Genomic DNA, 24,602 nt, shown 5'->3' on the forward strand with positions numbered 1-24,602 from the left:
GATGTGAGGTTTACGACGAAACCTAAGCATCGCATGAAAGAACTTCGTGTTACTGTCTCCATCTTGAAGCCAAGACACCTGGCTTTTTTGCTGTAAAAGCGAGCTCTGCCTGGAAAGCGCAACGTTGATCTTTGCTTGGGCTTCCACTTCTTTATCAAAGAGATCCTCCGTGTAACCATCCCTGGCAATCTGATCTTGAATCTCCAAAAGCTCTTGTTGAGTATTCATGATACAAGAATCAACATTTCCAAAAACATTCTGATTCCACGCGCGAAGAACCTGCCGAAGACGCTTTAATTTATGCATAACTTTAAAAATCGGGCAGCCATTCTCGGTATCCATCTGCCAGGACCCTTCCACCGTATGGAGAAAATCCGGATGTAAGGTCCACATGTTAAGGAACTTAAAGAAACGATGGCGAGGAGGAGCATCCACCATGCAATGAAGAACAAGCGGGGAATGATCCGAGGTAATACGTGGAAGAGCTTGGACAAAAACCGAACTCCAGAGATTTGCAAAAGAGTCAGCATAAATCGCTCTATCCAGACGAGACTCGACATGGGTAGGCATAAATCTACGACCAGACCACGTGTAATGCAGACCAACCGTAGGCGCCTCAATGAAACCGGTGGCTTCAATGAATTCACAGAACTCCGCACAAGCAGTAGAGTTAGGCATACTGTCACTACTTCTTTCATGGGCGCCTTTCACCGCATTAAAATCGCCAATAAAGACAACATTACCATCAATATGATCCAGAAGATCCAACCACAAACGCCGTCTGCCAGCATACGTGTTAACGCCATGCACCACCGCGATTTTGAAATTCCACGTCGACCATCTGCAGTTCATGATAACCACCTGCTCCGAGGAGAAAATCACATCATGAGTAACAGAAGGATGAGAAAAAACCCAAATATTCGAACTCATGTTGTCTCTTGAATTTTGAAAACAAGGAATAAGATTCAGAGAACGCCAAAATCTAGAAAAAGTCTTCTTGAGATTCGTCTTAGGCTCAATAATCCCAACAATAACAGGGGAGAAGGAGTCGCAATGCTCCTTTAAAACTCGTTTGGACTCGTCCGTAAGGCCACGGACATTCCATACTAGGACATTCATCATAAAGACTGAGAATTCGTGTTCGGGTTTTCACCCGATTCCACTTCAGCTGCCCAACTCTTGGCCGCCACATTATTCAGGGCTCTATCATTCTTCGAGCTCCCAGATGTAATAATGAAATCTCTAGGTTTATCTCCTGCTTCCCAAGCTTTGTAAAGTTTATTTTTGATGAAATCTTCAGCCTGTTGATTGGGTTGTTGGTTAGGTTGCTGCTCCACTGACTTCCGTAGACGACTCTTGATACTATCTTCCTCAAGAATCCTCGGTTTCCTTGTCGCCAAATCATTCGGCGGTCTCTCCCTTTTTTTCACCTGCGCCTCCGCCTCACAATTCCTAAAAGTTTCCACTATCCGCTGAGCTTTGATAGCGCTTTCCATCATCTTTTCCTGTTTCTCACAATTTTTATCCCGATTGACCGAACTTTCAAAAATGACGATCTGTTGTGAATCTTCTTCAGCCACTGTCTTGCCTCCATCCGACTGCCCATCAGATTCCTCTCCTGAATCTATCTCTTCCGTAACCGGCACAGTGATCGCCTGTAAGATATCCGGACCTGACATCAATCTATCTCCATTGGCATCCTCAAAATCAACATTCCGATCAGTTAAAGCCAACGACTGATTGTGGTTCTTTGTTCCCCGCGGTGTCATAATCTGCTCTTCTTCAACAACAACCTGTTCCAAAACCCCCAACTGATTTAGAATCTGCTCTTCTTCGACAGCCACCTGTTGAAAAACCCCAAACTGATTTTCAGTGATAATCTGCGGTCTGTGAGCTTGGTCAGTCCTATTCTGGTCCCAAGATTTTGGTTTCCAGTTAGGTGCTCTAACCTCCTTAGCAGCTCCCTTATTAATTATTTCATTGTCTTTCACCAGCGACCTATCTTTGGCCTTCCCATTCCTGCTGTCCTCCTTGGATTTGTTCTTCATTTTATTGCAGTTATCAATAGAATGTCCAGTGATCTTACACTTAGAGCAGAAGGCCGGTAGTTGTTCGAATTCAAATTCGACGTGAAAGGAACGTTCTTCCCCGTCAACCAGCAAAGCCTCCGGAAGAGGACGCGGGAGATCAATTTCCAACAAAATTCGAGCATAATGTCCAGCAGCACCACGTGCAGAAGCCCCATCAACTTTAATAGGCGATCCCATCGCCCTTCCAATACCCGTAATGACATCCAGAGTCCAAAATTCTAAGGGCAAATAATAAATGCGCACCCAAACTTCACAAAGTGATGAAATTTCTTTATAGGGGTCGAAGAATCTCACCCATTCGCGTAACCGCATGGTTCCGAAAGGTAACTCCCAAGAAGTGCTTTTCTGAACTAGCGCCTTGTCTTCAGCGGTATTAAATTTAATAGTGTAGAAGCTCTTTCCCATGGAGATGATTTGCCAATCATTGTCAATATTCCAAGCCACCTGAAGATCACGTTTAAGATCCGTGAGAAGACGCGGCTTCTCTCCTTTCCTAAGAAGAAGACGACCAATTAAAGCATGCTCAAATTGATTTATTTTGGGCAGCAGATGCTCTTTTGGCACCCTCAGCGTGGGTATTTCACCAGAGAAGTCCGGTTGCAGCGAAGTGAATCGATGAACAAGCACATCTGGCGTACGTTCAATTTGTCGGGGTCTCCTCAGAAGCGAAGCAAAAGAAGTGGTGCTCGGCCGATGAACCTCTGTCGCCGAGGCCTTCTTAGAATTGTCTCCCTTGATCAAATCCTGAACCTGAGTATTGGATGTAGTGAATTTATGAACCTGTGAATGTCCAGAAGGTCTACCAGCAAAGGACGTTGTCGTAGATTCCTCAGCCAAACCCTTTGAATATTCAACAGCATATTTATCTTTGTCGTGACATTCTCCATGGCTATGACGTTGAGTAAAGAAATTATTGGAAACTTGCGGCAGATTCAGCCCTGCCTTATCAACCATAATCGGCAACTGTTGTTGGTTGATTTGCATCGTAGGCGTCGGTGGCTTGCTCAGCGACATTGGCGGCATCGGTTGAGGCGTGCCGGCGATCTCAGCAAAGGACTGCATGGGCGGCGACTGGGCCGGTGAGCAGATCTCTTCTTCAGCGGCAGAGAGGTTCGGCAGCAGCTGCGGAGCTTCATCAGCGGCTGCGGCGGGAGCGGACCTTCGCCAGTTGCTGCGTGGAGACGTCGGAGGCGGAAGGCCGGAACGCTGGGTGGCTATGGGAACAGCCCGGTCGCCGGTGATTGGGAGATCCATTTCTCTCTCAGATCACCTTAGGAACAGAGGTGCTGGGTCTGGAGATGCGACGGAAGACTGTAGCGGAGACGGGAAGGGGTGGCGGGCCGCCTAACGGCGTTCCTCTCCGCTGACCGGTGCCAGATTCCAGCGGGCAGCCAGCGGTGGCGATCGGCCTGGTCGTGCTCCGCTCATACTTCTACATCTCCCAACTTCGTAGGACAGCGGGGCCGGATCTGGAGAATCGCCTCAGCGGGGCCGAATCTGGAGATGCGACGGGAGACTGAAGCGGTGGTGAATCGCGGTCAGCCGGAGCTTATGACTGCGATTGCTGCGGATCGTCTCCGCTGACTGCGGAAAGGCGCGAGCGGCGTTCGTCTCCGCCTTGTGGAGTGGCGGGCCGCCTAGCGGCGTTCCTCTACGCTGACCGGAGCCAGATTCCAGCGGGCAGCCGGCGGTGGCGATCGGCTTTATATAAATTAAATATTCGACGGATATTTGGGTATACCCGATACCCGCATTTTTTAGAATTTCAATACCCGATCTCGACCCGCACCCCGTAAAAAGCTGGTATCGGGTACCCAAAACCCGCATGGGTATCGCGGTCGGGTCGGGTATACCCGTATCCCGTTTTGACACCCCTATATATAATAATAAATTATTTTTTAATAATTAATAACGATCGACTTTCGGTCGTTAAGTAATTAAAAACTAAATTAACTGAATAAATAATTAACAACAATTCATAAATGGTCGTTAGTGTAGATATTATTAATACTTAATAATTTTTAACGACAATATGCTTCGATCGTTAAATGAATATTTTATTTAAAATTAATTCATAATTCATAACGACCGAAATTTCAATCGTTAATTCAAAATTAGATCGTTAAATAAGCGGGTTATAGTTAGGATTTCTTCCTTTCTTTCCCATTTCATATTTCAGCCTATTTCTTTCCTCTGCGTCCGCCGATTTCGAACTGCCGCGCCATTTGACGACGTCCGTCCTCCGTCGTTAAAAAAATTGATATGAATATGCCATTATGTATAAATATATATAGAAGAAAAATCATCGTGTGTCTCTGAACTTAATTTTATGTTTTGCTATGTGGTGATCCTTCAATTTAATTATTTTTCATTGAGCTTTCAGAACCTAAACAAATATTTTATTAGTATCTTTTCAGTCAGGTGCAATAATTCACTTATCAATAATCTTTTATTTTAATGCACTTTGTCTTTTTTATTATTGTTTTAAAGTTGTTTTTAATTCCATGGCTGTATGAATTATATATAGGTTTGCTGAAAGATTATTACTGGTGTTCTTAAAATATCGTAAACCAAAAATCGAAAGTTTAATGCAACAAAAACGAATGTTCGAGAACTTACTGCAATACAAATAAAAACTCAAAATTTTAATAAACCAAATTAATATAGTTCATGGAATAAAGATTATCCAAGACTCCAAAATATTGAGAAATATCAAATAACAATTTTATTGAAACCTTTATCTAATTTCAGTATCTAAGTTCATAACTCATTTTACATCCATGTTACATAAATAATTTAATAATCACACACACACCCAAAAAAAAAAAGAAGGAATGTTTGAGTGATTATTCATGTGATGGTTGATTGGGCGTATTTATACGCATTTATTTGGGGGATTTTGGTATGATTTCTTTGTCTAATTCGTGTTAAATATCATCTTTTGGGTATGAATTAATTATGATCTTATATGAATTTTGATGGTATTTAATAGGTTTTGAAGAAAAGATTTGATTTTGAGAAGAATTTTGAAGCTTGAGACTGTGGAGAGTAGAACCTGAATTGCTGTTTGAATTGCAACTATTGAAGACAAAATTTGTCGAGAAGAGTGGCGGATGAGTTTTAAATTATGGGCTGATCTTATTATTTTTGTGGGATATGCTTTATTAATTTATTTTGAGTTTTTGAATTTAGTTAGTTGTTTTGTGGGCCTGTGCGCCATTTGCTACTTTACTAGATTAGTTTTGTTATTAGTTTTGGCCTTATGCGCTATTTTAGATAGATTAGAAGTAGGTTAGTTTATTAACTTATATCAGAACCGATCACCTACTCACCGTGGGCAAACATAACATGTCCATCATTGATGTGGCAATTTTAATTAGGAAAGAGAATTAATAAATCTTACTCTAATTAAAATTATCTTATCATAATTACAATTGCCACATCATAGTGGGCACATTATACATGCCCACGGTGGGTAGGTGATCGTTTCTGTAACTTATATATATTAGCTTAAATCATATTCCAGCGGCCACTTTTTGATCACATTAGCAGCCGCAACTTTTGGAGAGATTGGACGCAAGTTTGGAGTTTAATTCAGTTTTCGTTTCTTTTCTTCGTTCTTCTTTGCAATTTTTTTATTTATTTTTTGTTAGTTAATTATGTTTTCTAGCTAAATTCGTTTATTCCGGCAACGATTAGGGAAGCACTAGCAAAATTATTCTGTGAGATCTAATTGTTCTTATACTTATTTAATGTTTGCATCTGCGATTCTCCATGTTTAATGATATTAATTGTTTTAATCCATTAGATAGTTGCAAATATTTATTGGGTTAGAATTAATTATATAGCCAATTGAACCGGCCATCCGTAATTGTGGTTTAGGTTTGATTAGTGGTAAATTGACACATCAGGGTCAAGGGAAAAACAGTCTTAATTCAATAATCATGCGTCAGAGTTTATTGGTTTTGAATCGGGTTTCTCTAGATATTAATGTTGTTGGCTCATTAAACCTATAGAGCGTCTCTTACGGTTGTCAGTCGATTAGGGTAGTAATTAGTGAAGCGTCTTCCTGGTTACCGAATAATTAAGGAGAAATAAGATCACGTCAGAAGCGTCTTCGGTGGTTATAACTGGTTTGTTTGCATAATTTAAAGTTATTTTTGCATCGATGATCGGAATAATTGAGTTAGGGTGGACTTAATTGATTGCTGGAATTCTTTTATTAATTGTTGAATTTTTATTCATCTTTTAGCTATTGGAAAAATTGGTTTATTTGGATTTTATTTATTTAATTTTAAGTTTAGTATTTTCTATATTTTCTTCTCAAAATTTCGTGGTTACTTTGCAGGCTTTAATTGGAGAAATTCTCGCCAGTCCCTTGGGAGACGATCTTGCTTACTGCTGTCTGCGCAGTGTGGGCATACCGGCTGACTGTCGAATATTTTTGGTGTAAAACGACGCACCAATGGTAAACAGTCGACACGTAGTAATAAAGATTAAATCAATTCAAACAAGCAGTTTCCATACATACCTCACGACGACACTAAATGAATCCATAACTCTCAAGCTAATTAAATTATGCCACATAAAGCCTTTAATTTTTGGTCAAAATTGACATATATAAGTCAAACATTCTTTATTCGAAATCATCCTATTTACGCCGTCTAGCATTATCCATCGTTATCCTTGTCTCTAACATATGCACAGATTAAAATAGTTTTTTAATGACTAATCAGAGAAAGAAAAAAAAAAAAAAAAAGCTAAACAAAAACCGACCCATTTGGCAATTTCATGGCCATATAGTGGAAAAGTTTGTTGCACTTGGAAAGTCAAAATCAATTCATCATTAATGGAACCGTCCATACAACTTTGTGCTTCTTAAAAAACCGATTCGGATCGACATAAAAATATTATCTCTTCCATATATACAAGAGCGACTACTTCTTTTATGTTATCCCTTTATAATTTGTAGAAAATTACATACATGTATAAGGGATAGTTATTGTGATAATTATATTTGTTTCGAGAAATTGAAAATACTAAGTGTATAAAATTATCGTTGTCATATTGAAATTTTATGCATTCGAAAAAAAAAATCAAATTTTCGTTTTCTGTAAAATTTAAATTTAAGTGATAGATTCATCCAGTTAAATGATGCATTCCCCAAAAATATTTACGATCGAATGACCGAATATACTTCTCCCTTCATAATAATTAAAGGTTCTTAGTGTCTTACTTTTTGATGTTGCATTGTGTACCACTTTTAATATAGACATCTTGTTTAAATTTTGATAATGGGACATAAAAATTGTTAGGACGTCGAATCTACACCGATATATATTTGATGACTAAAGAATGATAGTCGAGAGGACCGAAAACACAAATAATTTTTAACATCAATCATTGAAGAATTTTGATCTTATATTTCAAATGAGTACTCATGTTTTTTTTTTGATTCATTCACAAAATGAGTATTTATTTAATTTTTTTTAAGTGTATCAGACACAATCAACTCACTATAAAAGTGAGACCCTTGTTCCACTTATACACACTTAATCAATTTCTTAAAATTTGCGTCTCTTCCAAATAGATAATCAATTGGTGGATGGCAGGAGTATTTCTTAATATATGAATGCACTTTACATTTGAATATAAGACATATATAAGCTATTTTTCAGTGTTGACAATGATGGTTAGATCTGAGGTGTCTTCATATTTTCAGTGCTAACTAATTTCTTAAGATTTGACATTTTATCTTCGTCTAATATGATCTTTAGTTCTTGTCATAGTTCTTTTGATTCGTACTCCATCCGTCTCAGAAAAACATAAACAATTTGTATTTTGGAATGTCTCATAAAAATATGAACATTTCCATTTTTGTTTACTATCTCCTTACTTGTTATCCTTCCTTTTCATACTTATTTACAAAAAAATCATCATAGCCCACCACTACTTTCAATTAACTCATTACTCTCATAACACTTTATAAAGTGAGACCCTGTTGGGAACTTAATGAAATATCCTAATCCTTGTTTTGATGGTACCAAAATCAATAGGTTTCTTTTGTAATAGACTAGAACTACTTGAACTCAAGTGTTAGAGTTCTTTTTCTAGTTTAGTTGATGTTCTGAAGACTGAAGAACGAAGGACTGCAGACTGAAGACTGAAGTTGCCGACTGAAGCATCAGTCGAAGAATCAGTTCTTGACTGATTACTTAATGCGAGCCGCGTGGAATCAGCGGACTGATAATAAAGTCAAGTATGAGTTAAACATTCTTCCTCTGACTGAATCTCCAACGTTCAAAGGAAGCCACGCACTCCAGAAGTACAGCCGCATTAAATGCAGAGATCTCAGGATCGTCATTTCTCTGCAGAGATCATTCCTCTTTGGTGATTACCTTTTCAGAGATGTCGCATCTCTTGCTTTTCAACATAGTCGTTCTTGAAGACCTTCTCCGCCAACGGATCTATTCAAGACGTCTCCTATAAATAGCGCTTGAGGATCACTTCAATCTTCACCGATTTAACGACATAAGCTGAAACACTGCCAAAATTGTTTCTCAGCTAAAGCCCAGACTCTCCAAAGTTCGAATCGAAGAAGAGAATCCCAAAGTCAAAAATCAGTCACTGCTGATTACATATATTCTCTTAGACCTTAGGCAAATCTTGTTTATCCAAAGCCTAGGTCAAACTAACTCCAAATAACTTGTTCTTTGAAGTTACTTTCCTTCAACCTACTGAATCGAGTGTTTGTGTTGCAAAGGAGTTCAGAAAGGCGTTCTGTCTCCATGAGATCCTAGTGCCCAGTGCATGCTAGGAGTGAGAAATTCACCAAGGTATGTTGGTACTGAAGATTGGATCTTCAGTTGTTTCGGTTGTGTGCACCCGCAAGCACATGTTCAGGTTTGTTGTGCACCCGTAAGCACTTGCCAGTGAAGTTGTTGGTCTGATCAACCGACCGTGGATGTAGGAAGAGTTTTTCGAACCACGTAAAAATCTCTGTGTTATTTACAACTTTCAGTATTTTACTTTCTTACTTGTGCTTTTTTCCTTCGTAAACTGAAACTGATTAATCGCAAAGAGAAACCTAAAGACTGACAACGTGCTTAACTCACAGGCTATTTCGAAACAAAAGTTTTCCGCTGCGTGTGTTATCAGTCTAACTGATCTATCTTCTGATAGTCAGTAAGATTCATAACATCTCTATTTATCAAACTCGACTGAAGCCTTACGTGCATCAGTTAAGATCTTTGACTTAAATGATAACTCTTTACTGAAGAGTATTCAGTATCAGTCGCCAACCTTGTTTTGATCAAAACTCTTTTCTGTAAACAGGTTGTGTGAGTTTGTGTTTGAAGTTTAGTTTTGATCTTCTTTAAAGATCGAAAATAGCCTATATGTGTATTCCCCCCCATACACCTATTTGAGACCCTCCGGACCTAACAGGCCCATTTTTCACTCACAATAACTCTCAACTAATATTTTTTAAGACATGTGTCACTTCCCAATTGTTTATGTTTTTGTGAGACGGAGGGAGTATTATTCAGCACTAGCGAGTTCGAATACTTTATTGGTCGAAATCAGATAAGCATGGTTTTAAACATGTGAGAGTGTTTAAATAACATTAATAGAATAGATTATTTCTAACTATGAATGGATTTGTATACTTGGACCTTAGATAGGTTTCGTGTATCTTTTCTGATTTTTTTTATATATAAAATGGGGATTCCCTATTCTCTCATCGTCAAACAACAACAACAACAACAACAACAACAACAACAACAACAACAACAACAACAATAATAATAATAATAATAATAATAATAATAATAATAATAATAATAATAATAATAATAATAAAACCTCTACAAATTAATATCCTTAGACTTAAAACTTTAATTAATTTAAAGAGATACTAATATATCGATAAATTATTAATTCATGAATTTATAAAGTACTTTCAAAATTTTAAAAATTATAATTTAGATCAAGTTATAATTTGTACAAAAAAATGATAGCTAATGTTTTAATGTATTTAAATTAAATAGATTCATGACTGTTTAATTAAATAAATTCATTTATCTATCAATTCATGTGACACCCAAATTTAACTAAAATTTAAATGTATATTTATGCGGAAAAACCATGAATATAAATAAATATTTAATGAGAAAATCGTAAAATAAATTTTATATTTAAAAATTCTTTACTCAAAATAACATGTTTTTGGGGAAAGCTAAATTCAAAAATATTTGATCCGTCATTCGACCTTCCTCGCGCCTTTGACCTTTAAGACCTGAAAATGTTAAATATGGGATGAGCATACAGGGTACACTCAGTGTGGGAACATGCAATAATTGTCCAAGTTAATAAAACAGTAACACATACGACCATTTCATGCATATCCTCAATATTCGTACTGTGGCAATCCAAGGACTTTAAAGTCCCGGACCCTATTTATGGGCCCCTGACGACATCCTCAATATAATGGTTGCAACCCTTTAACATGTAATCGTATTGTGGCAATCCAAGGACCTTTCCATCCTGGACCCTATTTACGGGCCCCTAGCGATACATAACCTCAAATCGTATTGTGGCAATCCAAGGACGGTGAAGTCCTGGACCCTATTTACGGGCCCCTAGCGATTAATGTAATTCATAATACATACGGAAACACATAATATTAAAATGGACAATAAATAGCCACGACATGTATTTAAATAAATTCCACACCCGATACTTGAACTTTGAAAAGTAACTGCGATAATTTAAAGTCCACGTTCTAATCGCACGACACCTAATTCCATAAAATTAAAATAATAACCAATAAAGAATTAAATAAACTTAAATATAATTAGTATATATAATATGTAGAAACATAATTAAATATAATTAATACATATAATATATGATTACATATGTATACTAGGGGTGCGTGAGTGTGTGCATGAAAGAAGATTTTTTTATTTTGTATCATTGTATGTGGTTTGTTGTGTGCGTGTGTATATTATATAATATATATATATATATATATATATATATATATATATATAGGGTTAGGTTCAATGAAAAAGGCTTAAATGTAAGAAAGAAGAGATAAGTAATCTCATCCGTTGATCTTATCTAATCTAACGGACATAATTTGTTCACGCCATGTTCAACGAATTTTTTCGTTGAACATTCGTGAACATATACAATATTTTTGGGGGTTCTGGGTTTCGACCCCCCATATGTTCAACGAAAAAATCCGTTGAACATGGCGTGAACAAATCATGTCCGTTAGATTAGATAAGATCAACGGATGAGATTACTTCTCTTTTCTTTCTTACATTTAGGCCTTTTTCATTGAACCTTCTCCTATATATATATATATATATGAAGTAAAAGTGTTATGGGAAAATAATCGGTAAGAAGAATGGGGTATTTATGAAGTTATGGGATTAGGCGGTGTAAAAATAAATAAAAACTTAATGTCAAAGATAACTAATAGATTTAATTAATATTATGTTAAGAAAATATTTGAATACTTTAAATTTATCCAATATAATATAATTATAATTAAAACAGGATAAGTTTTGAGCACAATAAAGGCTTCGAAAAATAAATAAATTTTAAAGTCCATCAATTTGAAATCTTAATTTAATATAAAAAAAAAGAAAATAAACCATAATAATTATTTATTATGTATATATAAAGGTTTATATGAATGTAAATTTCATAGCTTAAAAATTTAATGATTTTTAAATAAAGGGCTAATTGCCTGTAAATCCCTAACGTTTACACAGAATTGGTTTTTGCACCAATTTTTATTTTTCTACTTTTAAATACCTAACCTTTCGTTTTTGTCTCAAATTTATCCGGTGACCGATTTTTTCTTATGCCGGCGCAGGAAATGCCACTGTGGCTGCCGGAACTGATGAGGTGGCAGCCGGAAATTAACATGGTGTCACTTTTGTGACATGTGGAAAAATATATGAAAAAATTAAAATAAAAAAAACATGTGGAAAAGAAAAGAAAAATTCTCCCCTCCCCCCATCGTCTTTTCCCCCTTCCCCCGCTCCCCCACCCGGCGCGCCCCCTGCCACCTCCACACCGCCAGCGCCGCCACCCACCGCCACCACCACCAGTGCCCATCGACCTTCAACGCTCCAATTGTGGTGTCGCCTTCCCCCTCCCCCTTTTCAGACCCGCGTCAGCCCTCCCCCCTTCCCCACCTCGCCGCAGCCACTTCCCCCTCCGCCTCCCCCTTTCCAAACCCGCGTCGGCCCTCCCCGTCGACCTTCAACGCTCCAATTTGATGTTTTCTGTGAATTTGATAGGAATTTGGTAGGAATTTGATGTTTGCTGTGAATTTGGTGCTGGTGGTGGGAAGGATTGAACGAATTTGGTGGTGGTGGTGGCGCCCAGATCCCTTTTCACCCATCGTCTTCCCCCTCCATCAATTGAGGCGCCCGGATCCACCCATCGTCTTCCCCTTTCTCTTCCCCACCCCCAAACCCTAGTTTTCTGAAATTTCACGGAATTGTGTGGGGGGAAGTGGCGACGTCGCGCGACTCCACGAGGTCGAGGCGCAGCGCCTCCGCGACGGCCTCCAGCACGGCTGCCTTGGTCGTCACGGCTGCCTTTGGTCGGCTCTGGGATGGAGAGGGTGGTGGTGGCGGCAGGGGGCGACGCTGGTGGTGGTCGCCGACGTGTGGTGGTGGCAGGGGGAGAGGAAGAAGAAGGGTGGGGGGGGTGGGGGGTGGGATTTTACTTTTTTTTTTTTTTTTGCCACGTGTCAATGAATAGGCTATGTGTCAATTTCCGGCTGCCAAATCAGCGATTCCGGCTGCCACAGTAGCATTTCCGGCGCCGGTGTCAGTAAAAACCGGTCACCGGACAAATTCCAGACAAAAATGAAAGGTTAGGTATTTAAAAGAAGAAAAATAAAAAAATGTGCAAAAACCAATTCCGTGTAAACGTTAGGAATTTACAGGCAATTAGCCCTTAAATAAAAAATTACAAAGAAATAAATGGTTTTGGGCTGTGACAATTCAGTTCATTGTAACTAATTAAATATTTTCATGCTTATAGCAGTTCTTTTTATCTAACTTTAAATATTTGGGGTTTACACAAATTCAATGTAACTGAAAGCAATCACGAAAAGAAAATATTGAAAACGACAATAACTTTTCACAACTTTTTATTGCGGCCAGAGACGTAGATACTAGAACTTCTATATGCAATTAGAAAAGTTAAGGATGAGATCCATCTAGATTTTCAATTAAAAAATATAGACAACAATAAATTCATATTTTAACAAGATATCATAGTATTCATAATTGTACTATTTGAAAAATTAACATTCCCTTAATAAAGAAAATATTTGTTGTATGAGTTTTCTTGAAATATATTGAAATCTAGGAGGATGTCTTCCATAAAAATTCTAATTGCATCTGAAAGTTTTTCCATCGAATTCTCCAGCTACAATAAACACTTGTGAAAAGTTGTTATTGTTTTTTTTTTTTTGGATAGTTGTTGTCGCTTTCAATGCTTCCTTTTACATGATTGCTTTCAGTGATGTTGAACTATCTTCAAATCATCATTAGATCTTTGTAATATCGACCACAATAAATTAATAGATACATAAATTTATTTAATTTAAATACTTGAAAATATAAAACAATATACTCACATGACCATTTTGAAGAACGAAACACAATATTTGACCAGTAATTGAAAAAACACAAAATCTGATCATTTTTACGTTTTATGACTGTTTTGCCTTAATTAGGGCAGACCAGATTCGGGTTTGCGCGCGGGTTAGGCACACATGGCACTATTAGTGCCATATACTCAATGCTGCACGAATGATACTTATGACCATATTAGTGACATTAGTGTCATATGAATGGTATTTATGGGCATATTAGTGTCATATACCTGTGTACTGATATTATTTAAATGAGTATAGTTATATGACCATTTTGAACACTTCCTCCGTAGGGTTTAGATTATCCATTTAGAATTTAGATTATCCATTTAGGGTTTAGATTCTCCATTTAATGTACTGCACGAATGGTACTTATGGCCATATTAGTGTCATATACTCTCTTATGTAGTGTTGTACGAATGATACTTATGGCTATATTAGTGTCATTAGTGTCATATACTTATATTTTTTTTCGGTTGGCACATATGGCACTAATAGTGCCATATGTGCCTAACCCGCGAGCAAACTCGAATTCGACCCGACTCCGGTCCGTCATAATTAAGGGCAAAACAATCTTTACACGTAATAAATGGTCAGATTTTGTGTTTTTTTCAATTAGTGGCCAAATATTGTGTTTTTTTTTCCCTTTAAAATGACCATTTCAAAAGCGCTCCGTAAAAATATTATCTCTCTTTAATTTGTTTTTACACATTACAACTTGAGCTAAAGTTATCATTTCTCAAATAAATAAAGCATTCTATAAGTTACTAAAATTTGTAAGTCGCAAAAAAAAATTATTAATTATTTAAAGAGGTTTTATTATATCTTCAGAATCTATATATTTATAAAGGGGTTCCCCAAAAAGTTACTCCATTCGTCCCACTAAATGTGGCTCTCCCCTCCTACTTTTAAGCACAGTTATTTAGAAGAAAGTGATTAAAGTATAAAAGTAATAATAAAAAAGTGGTGAAATCAACTTTTTGTCAACTCACAACACCTTTATCACTTTAGTCAACTATCTTTATCACTTTAGTCAACTACCCTTATATTTCATTCACATCACATTTTCGGCTTTTTTAGTCTCCGTGCCCACACCGAAGTGGGGCTTTAAATTGTGGACGGAGGGAGTAGTTTTTTTATTGTTGTAATGAGCCATTATTAATTAGACAGACTAAAAAGGAAATCGAATCATTATTAATGAAACGTAGAGAATATTAATTTATTATTTTATTAAAATTAATAAACTGTGGAACTGGCCCAAATTAAAAACAAAGAAATTAATTAATTTAAAAAATTATCGAGTATTACCTAGGAAAAAAAATTAGGGGAGAGAATGTTTTAGCGTGGAGAAACGTTTTTCACGCCTGCAAGACATAAAAACACCATAAATCTTAACAATGTCTTGCAGGCTAAATAGTGTGATATAGCCTATGGGCGGTCACAACACAACAAAATCTTAAACTATACTCTATTACTAGCACTACCAAATATCAGGTTTTCGACTAGTTTCAATGTTCTTATAATTTTTTTATTTTTTTTATTGTTCTCTTTGTTCTTGAATTTTTTATTTTCAAAAGAATTCTTGAAATTTTAAATTCTAAAAGATCCCACCTCCTAATAGTGTCGGACCTCGTGTGGAATTGGTGATATATGAGCATGTTACAACCATTTTTGCCGTGTTCAAATCCCTGCAATTCACACGGTTTTTTCTTTTTTGAACTGAAAATGAAAGGCTTCATAAAAAAACAGAGTGATGAGAGTCAAACAAAACTAGAATGCAGTGTTTTACTAATTAATATAGTATTATTAAAAAAAGCCGTCCGCTGCTCCACACCACAACAACTCCAAATGTTTGTTCTTTCTTCCTTGAAAAAAGACAGAAACCATTTGCGATATAAGTAGAGATGGGTGTTACAAAAACATCAAAAACACCCGCTCCCTCCTCTCTCTCTCAGTCTCTCTCTCTCTAAAACTAGTCAAGCCCTCCTTGATTTGTTATATACACTCCTCTCTCTACATATATCCCAACCAAACCAACTCACTAAAAATAAAAAAATAAAAAAAAATGTTGAATCCATTGGTTTCCAAGGGTCCAACATGCGAAGAGAAAGCAACAAGCAGCTATCTCTCAGAGCTGAAATCCATCTCCAACATCTCCCTCCCCATGATCCTCACCGGCCTAATCCTCTACTCCCGCTCGATGATCTCCATGCTCTTCCTCGGCCGCCTCGGCGACCTCTCCCTTGCCGGCGGCGCCCTCGCGGTGGGCTTCGCCAACATCACCGGCTACTCCATCCTCTCCGGCCTGGCCGTGGGCATGGAGCCCATCTGCGGCCAAGCCTACGGCGCCCAGCGCTTCAAACTCCTGGGCCTCACCCTCCAACGCACGGTGCTCCTCCTCCTCCTCGCCTCCGTCCCCATCGCCCTCCTCTGGCTCAACATGCACAAGATCCTCCTCCTCTGCGGCCAGGACCCGGACATCGCCGCCGCCGCCCACTCCTACATCCTCTTCTCCCTCCCGGACCTCCTCGCGCAGTCGCTCCTCCACCCCCTCCGCATATATCTAAGGAGCCAATCCATCACAATGCCGCTCACCTACTGCGCTGCGCTCTCCATCATCCTCCACATCCCCATCAACTACTTGCTGGTGACGGTGCTCGGCCTCGGCCTCAGGGGCGTGGCGGCGGCGGCCGTGTGGACCAACATAAACCTCGTGGGGTCCCTGGTGGCGTACGTGGCAATGTCGGGGGTTTACAAGAAGACGTGGGGAGGGGTGTCGACGGAGTGCTTCAAGGAATGGGGGTCGCTTCTCAATCTGGCCATCCCGAGCTGCGTCAGCGTCTGCCTGGAGTGGTGGTGGTACGAGATCATGATCCTCCTCTGCGGCCTCCTCGTCACCCCACGCGCCACCGTCGCCTCCATGGGGATCCTCATCCAGACTACTTCCTTAATCTACATTTTCCCCTCCTCCCTCAGCTTCGGCGTGTCCACCAGGGTGGGGAACGAGCTCGGCGCCGACCGCCCGCTGAGGGCCAGGGCGGCCGCCGTGGTGGGCCTCTGCGCCAGCTTCGCGGTGGGACTTGGGGCGCTGGCGTTCGCGGTGGCGGTGAGGAATGTGTGGGCAGGGCTGTTCACGCGCGACGCGGAGATTCTGGCGCTGACGTCGGCGGTGCTGCCGATCATCGGGCTGTGCGAGCTGGGGAACTGCCCGCAGACGACGGGGTGCGGAGTGCTGCGGGGGACGGCGCGCCCCAAGATGGGGGCCAACATCAACCTCGCCTGCTTCTACCTGGTGGGGATGCCGGTGGCCGTCGCGCTCAGCTTCAGGCTCCACTACGACTTCAAGGGGCTGTGGATGGGGCTGCTGGCGGCGCAGTTCTCCTGCGCGCTGGCGATGCTCTTCGTGCTGCTCAGAACGGATTGGGAGCTTCAGGCTGCCAGGGCCAAGCACTTGACCGGGAAAACATCGGATTATACCCAAATGGATGATTCATTCATTGATTTAATTTAATTAATTAAATCTTCATCGATCACTTTATTCTTTTCTTTTTGTTAGTGTAAATCAAAGGATAGCATTAATTAGAGATGTTAATTAGGAATTACATATGTTTTTTTTTTTTTTGGTTAAGAAATGTTAATGTTTAATTAGATGCGCAAGTCAAAGAAAGGAACAAAGATTTTGTTGTTGGTAGTATACAGTGAGGTTTGAGAGATTGTAGAGTGTGAATGACACAAAATCAAAAAACGCATTCCCCATGCCTATGCCTCCAAAGTTATTCACACTTTTCGCCATAATCGGCGGTTCAAGTATTTGTATCAACTGCATTGATCATGCAAATTAAGCGTGTCGTAAATGCTACGTTTGGTAAACCCATACTAGATACTCAATTTATGACTGAATCCATGAAATACCAGGCCATTTTATTATTGTGAAGATAAACAAATAATCACAAAAACTAGAAAATAGTCCTCACTTATACAATTTTTCAATTTTATTATCATCGTTTTTACTTTACTCTTACTATTATAATAATTCACAACCACAAAGCTCATTCATTGTGAATTTGACCTTATTTTGTCTATAATTCATAATCATATTTTACAATCACGATCATAATGCTTCTTAATAGTTAATTTAAGGCCGATTTATGTGAATTAAGGGCAAAATAATACTTTAAACTATAAAATATTGTTTTTAACTATTGCTTTATCTTTGCAATTTAAAATGGACTATTTTGATATATTAATTCCACAATTTATTATTGCGTTTATAAATGGGGGCCAGTGCTTGTGTGTGATTGTATATTTGTGATATACACATAGATACGCATCCACTAGCTACACATTAATGCATTCTTAATTGTTTTTTTTTCTTCTTCTTAATTATTACAAATTCGTTATATTACAACTCGATCATGTTGCATTTCGTTAGGCGCCTAAACGCCAACACATCAATAATTTCAACAGCCCGTCAAAGTCTTGACCATAAAAAAAACACTTATATCCAAGCAACAATAGTGTATACTATTTCAATAGTAAAAGTTGCAAAATACACGAAACTGAAAATATATATTATCGATTAATTACTAGACATTCCATTTACATCTAATACAGCATAATCAGCACTATCCCATCTATCACACAAAATCCCATCATTCACAAATCACAACCACTATCTCATTCATATTTAATTAGAATTGTCTTCAAATCATCAAATAACATAAAAAATAAAAATAAACGATACACCAATTAAGGTCAAAACGATATGACAGCTAGAGAATCTGAGATTCAAAGAATATGAAGAGGAAAATATCAAGGTTATTGCCACTTAAATAGAAGATTTTGATTCGGTTGGGACAAGCTAAAGGTTTTCAACTTTCCAAGTCTGGGATTTAAAAAGGGCAATGCGAATTTAGACAAAAAGTGATGGACCATTCAATCTTCTCAACTGCCGGCTTACGTAGACGAGTAAACAACCATCACTTTTCACACACACAACTCACATAGAGTTTGGGTTTGAACGAGAATGTCTAAAGCGTTGGGCTACAACTTCGCACGTATTTGAACATTTTTTTTTCTTTTTCTTTTTAAATTTTATGCGTATCTGAATTTGGACTTTCCCACCCACCAAGTTGTGAAAAGATGGCAAAGTTTCGAATTGCATGTAACAATATATATGTATATGTATATGATGTATCCCCAACCCAACGTAACACCCTTCTTATACGTCACGTGTTTATTTATAACGTCACATGGAGGATCAAATCCGCATGTGTCCAAACCGTCGGGTCGCGACTTTGCACGTATCTTAATAACTTTGGTACACATAATTTCTACCCGATTTTAGACGTTTTCACCCCACGAATTGTCAGTATAACCGACAACTATATATCAAGGGATTCCCATTTACTAAAAATAGTACTCCATTATATAGCATTATTTTAATTATACATGTCACGCACAAATTTGAACGTGCCGTTTGTTTTGGGTAGAATGCATGAAAATCCCTTGTTAAATGGATTTGTTGGGTTAAATTAATCTAAGGAATTAAAAGAATGAAGTCAAATCCCCTTACATACATTTTGCCCTAAAATGCCCTCACTTGGATTGGCATTGTGGACCGACAATAGTCATTCGGGTGGCATTTGAGATTCAGTGTATCACTATCACCGCACATTCGGATGGCGTCTTATTTTGTTATTTTTAATTTTATTAATACCCTTTCTTCTTTTTTCTTAAATTTCAAATTTGTAAGATTTTAGTTTAATTTCGTATTTAACTAGGGTTTATTTTGTAAGGCATATTATATTTTACAATCAAACCAATACAACAATAATTTGAAATTGAGATCAAAGAAAATAAATAAATAATGGGACATGAGTGACAGGTGATGCTAAAATTAAATGTAATTAAAATGGAGGATCTAGTGTGCCTAGTACTAACCAATTAAACCCCTGTCATTCGTTAATATAGATTTAATGAGAGGATTGGGGTCAACTTTTCAGTACCCCCTTAGAAGGGCCAAATTCTTAAAATTATATAATTAAAATTTGAAACGATACCTTTTATATAGTTTGAAAAATAGGAGTGGCTGTCACGAGGGACCTGGTTCATTTCAGGTCCAGCATATAGTTCTTAATATAATAACAAAAACATACTCAGAAATTATGTTAGAAGCACATGCTTGCGATTTTTGAGTATTTATATGCTGATACGATCAAATAATATAACAGTTGTACGATCTACACATGCAACTTACTATATATTGAATTAATCGTCGACCCTATTAATAATTTAAATATTGGAAAATGCCATGAATAATTATTTTTTCGTTACAGTTTCCGATATATTGATTGGTGTGACAAATATACAGTTCAAATTCTTTCTTATATACACTAATCAATTTAAAACCTTAATAATTATATATAATTGTCCTGCAACCGTTTAATTATCTTAAAATCTCCTAAATATGCTAAAGTTTCTTAGGTAGTTGGATCATGCATGTGCTTTACAAATAGGGTGAGTTGCAAAACTAATATAAAAAGTAAAATTATTGTTGTACTAGGAATTAAAAACGAATCTGATCAATGAATAAAAATATTCAAGTGGAAATAATTAACTATGTATAACAACTTAAAAAGGAAAAAAAGAAAAAAACCTATGTATAGACAATTAATAGCAAAAATGAGTATGAATTAATTAATTTTTTTATTTAATCTATAAATCAGGTCTAATTCACCAATTAACGATTCTTTAATTTGGTTTCTCTCGAACATTATTTGGATTACTTAAAATTCTTTAAGAATGTAAAAAAGTTTTGATAATGATAGTGATCTCTGTGTATGTTTTTTGCTTGGAAACATAATTGTTATGGTTTATAGATAAATGTTATGTTATATCTTATGTGAGCACCGTTCATGTTTAGTCTTAGTTAGCATTACCTTATGGGATTCGAACCCTGGACCACGAATTCATCCAACAGGGTTACGAATCAACCGTAGATCTTGATGATCTAAGGGCTGAAAATCATTTATATTTTATACACTTAAGAGTGTTTTTATTCTAGCCCTTCCCTATATATATATATATATATATATATATATATATATATATATAGGGGAGGGCTAGGGTGAAAACACCCCTTAGTGTATAAAATAGGAACTAATCTTAACCCTTGATCTAAAAATCTGGACGGTTGAGATTGTGAATTATTTAGCTATCTAGTTCGAAGGTCATATACGTATGATTCACACCAAAGTTTTTTACAAGGGCTTTTTTGGTATAGTATTTTTCGAATGTTTATCTGCAACAATTATTCCCCGAAAATTGTGCTCAATAAATAAGGAAAATCAGATTTTATATGATTGCTATGGAGAATTAATTTAAAATCAATAAAATGAATCATTTTAGGGTTTAGTTTCTACCATTTTTTGCAGGCTATTTTCTTCATATTGCGTCTGCATATTTATTCCGCAGAGAACAGAAATTTATAACCCCAAAAAAGTAGGTGAAACTAATCCCATGTTTTAATGGTGAAGACGAAATCGAAGAGCTCCGGTGAGTGAGTTGTCATGTGCGATTTCTCTAATGGTTTAAAGTATTTGTATATTTGCTTACGAATTTGCATGTTTGCTTGATTCATGGACTGTACTTGTACAATTTTTAATTCGCATGAATTAGTTTGTTAGTTTAAATGGTTTTGTCAGATTTATAATTTAATAAACAGATTAATTGGTGTCAGAACAATGTTGTGTGAGATGTCATTTTATTTTTTGTAGTGGATCTACACATATCAGTTTTTTTTTTAAGGAATTCGTCTAATTGCAACTTTTCTATTAGGTTTGTTATTTCTTTTTTCAATATATGTGTATTCTTGAGATCTCTGAGATTGTAAGATATGAATTAATCGAAACTTTGGGTTTATTTTCTGGTGTTTCCCCATTTTTTTTGTAGATAACATGTCACAATGATGATTTTCGGGGGTATTAATGTGAATTTAATAATATTCATTTGTGTAATCATTATCTGATGATGTCCACAATGTGAATCGGGACATCATTTATTCATGAACATATATGTGTTTTACCAGAATTGCAACCATGAATTAGAACTCTGTACTTTGTGTGAACCCGTTCAAAGGAAGATATTGCTAAATTATAAGTTTTTTGAATTATTGATATTAATTATGAATCAGTTTTGTTCTTGATATGAATTTGTTGTATGAATCACTCTTACATGTTGGCCTTGAATCAATTTTAGATGTTGTATGAATCCATAATTATGAAATTGCATATACGAACTTTATTAGCGTGAACCATGTTGTAATCTGAAAATATTTTGTGTCGTGTCTGAATTGACATCTGTTTTGTGTATTCTGATTGTTTAGCTGATGATTGCCAGCTCATTAGGTAGTAATTGATTAGAAATGGATACAAGTTTGCGTGGGTGATGAGTGTGAACCCAATTGATATTAGATATGCGTTTGTGTGAGTGTGATAAATTTATATCTTTGGGGTTCTGTGAAGCCACAATATGTGTGCATAACGAAAGAAATTTGCGCGTGAATTGCAGCAATGTGCCCAAAAAAGGGGAAAAAGGTATAGTAATTCGGGAGATACAATAGACAGACAAGTGAAGGTTTGTTTATGTGACTTGTCCAGTATCAAGTTTGTTTTATGCAAGGAGATACAATTCCTCATCTTTATGCAACACGAACTAAGCATAGGAATGACCCATTGCTAACAGAGTTGAAGCTTGCAATGATAGACGGTATGTTAAACTGTTATTAATTTAAGAGTGGTTTAGGTTGTACTTTTTTCTATATTTAGGTGGTACTTGAATTTTTGCATTATGTGGTTATATGTTTTTTGGTTATGTTTGTGTATTTTTTGAATTATTTAGTTGTTTGAATGAATTAGGAGTTTTGAAAAAGAGTAAAGAAATGACGGTTGCAAAGCAGTCTGGTGAAGATAATTCAGACACTTCGGTTGATGTTGGAGGTCTACCGTCGCTGTTATAAAAAAGACAAGGAACGAGAAGCGCAAAGCGGTGATGGTGAATTACAAGGAGTGGGTTGTCAGACGTCCAGAAGATTAGTCGTCCTTGTTGAACGAGATGAACGAGCATCAAAAGCAGTGGCGACATTAGGATTTAATTATTTGTTGGATCTTCCTATCCAGGATCTACCCGAGAAGCTTAACTATTGGGTGATGGATAGTTACAGACTTATTTGTGCTTTGGTTTCGCATTTGGTGTGGTAAATTGAATTCTTAGTGATACATTGGAGGTTTTGACGAATGTTGTTGATTATTCTAGATTATTTAGTACATTATGAAATTATGATGAATGTGTGGTCATTTATTTTGTACAAAGTAATAAAGATTGAATATTTTCAGTTTATGAAGATAAAATGCACAAACTAATAGGTTACAAAGTATGAAATATTGTCCATGGTTTTTTGTATGAAGTACTAACTATGGGGTGAACTGCTTCCCTTGTTTATACGAATTAGATTTGAGTTGGAGATATAGCAGTGAGGCAATTGCATCGATCATTAACAAAAGTGGACCGAATTATCATTGTAGGACATGAACTGAATATCAATGTATGACACACAAAATTTAATAAGAAGTATAAGCTAAAACACTCAAATAGCGTCAAACTAATAATTCTTAGATTCATAAACATTAATGCACGTTATAAAAAACTGATATGTTAGTAATTCATTCAGCGTCAAGTTCATTTTTTTTATTGGGGGTTTTTTAAAGTATATCGACAATTCAATTGTGTGTGACTGTGAAAAATATATTAATAATCGAGGAACTGGTATGAATTGGCGGCACATGTGGTACATTTGTTACATACAATTGCATGAATATTTGAGTTCATCGGCATGAATTGATCTCTAGTTTTTATTTTTTATTAATTTTTGTTGATGTGAAGAGATGTAAATACTAACTTATAATGATTCAATGCTTGTTAAATAGGAATTTAAGGACTGCCACGTATCTAATGGTTCCACAGTATAAGAGCTTAATTCAAACTAAATAGTTAACAACAACAGTCATAATCAATGGAAGTTTTTTTTTTTTTTTTCAAAGCATCAAAAATATCCAAAAACCCAATGTCTAAGATTGAAATGTGAAAAACGAAAAATTGTTCAATAGCAATGAGATAATGAATTGACAACGCAGTAGTGGTAGTCACTCCTCGTTTCTCTCTTTGTCAACTACCTTCCCGCAATTACGTGAGTCAGAACAAGACGATCGCATTTCCTGCAATTTCTCCTTGGTTTATTCCCCTTTTCAAAATCAGATGTTAAATGGAAATGAAACATGATATATTAAAAATATAATGAAATTATCTACATACATTTGTGGTTACTATTATAATATAACATATCGTGCTTTTCTAGAGGACAATCCAGAATTTGGATACAATTGATATGCATGCAATCAAATAACTACTATCATATTACTAATTATATTAAATATGAATAATTAGTTTGTTATGTATGAATCACTGGGAAAGCTTATCAAATAATTAGAGTTATTTTGAATCATGAATTACAAATTTATTGTGTATGAATTAATTAAAAAACATATCAACGTGCTAGATATGCACAAGGGACATAATCTAAGATGTGAATAGAGAACTAATATGGCTACAATATTCACACCAGAAATGAATCACAAAATTGATTGCATGAATTATTTTAGCAGTTCCTGAATTGGATTAAAATAATTTTCGATCCATGTTATATCAAAACGTAATTCATGCAATTTAATTTTCGATTCCTGATGTATCAACACATAATTCAT

At 36.8% G+C, this 24,602-nt stretch overlaps 1 protein-coding gene across 1 annotated transcript; it reads left to right on the plus strand.

The window, feature by feature from the left end:
* Positions 1-15,612: 15,612 nt before the first annotated feature.
* Positions 15,613-17,538, plus strand: LOC130985065 (protein DETOXIFICATION 49-like). The gene has a single exon (XM_057907840.1). It carries the CDS (start codon positions 15,848-15,850, stop codon positions 17,291-17,293), a length of 1,446 nt encoding a protein of 481 aa, XP_057763823.1. The 5' UTR covers positions 15,613-15,847; the 3' UTR covers positions 17,294-17,538.
* The last annotated feature ends 7,064 nt before the right edge of the window (positions 17,539-24,602 follow it).

Source organism: Salvia miltiorrhiza, chromosome 1 (genome assembly GCF_028751815.1).
Source record: "Salvia miltiorrhiza cultivar Shanhuang (shh) chromosome 1, IMPLAD_Smil_shh, whole genome shotgun sequence".
Classification (NCBI taxonomy): domain Eukaryota; kingdom Viridiplantae; phylum Streptophyta; class Magnoliopsida; order Lamiales; family Lamiaceae; genus Salvia; species Salvia miltiorrhiza.

Coding starts and splice junctions, on each gene's coding strand:
- LOC130985065 (XM_057907840.1), top strand. CDS start 15,848: ATGTTGAATCCATTGGTTTCCAAGGGTCCAACATGCGAAGAGAAAGCA.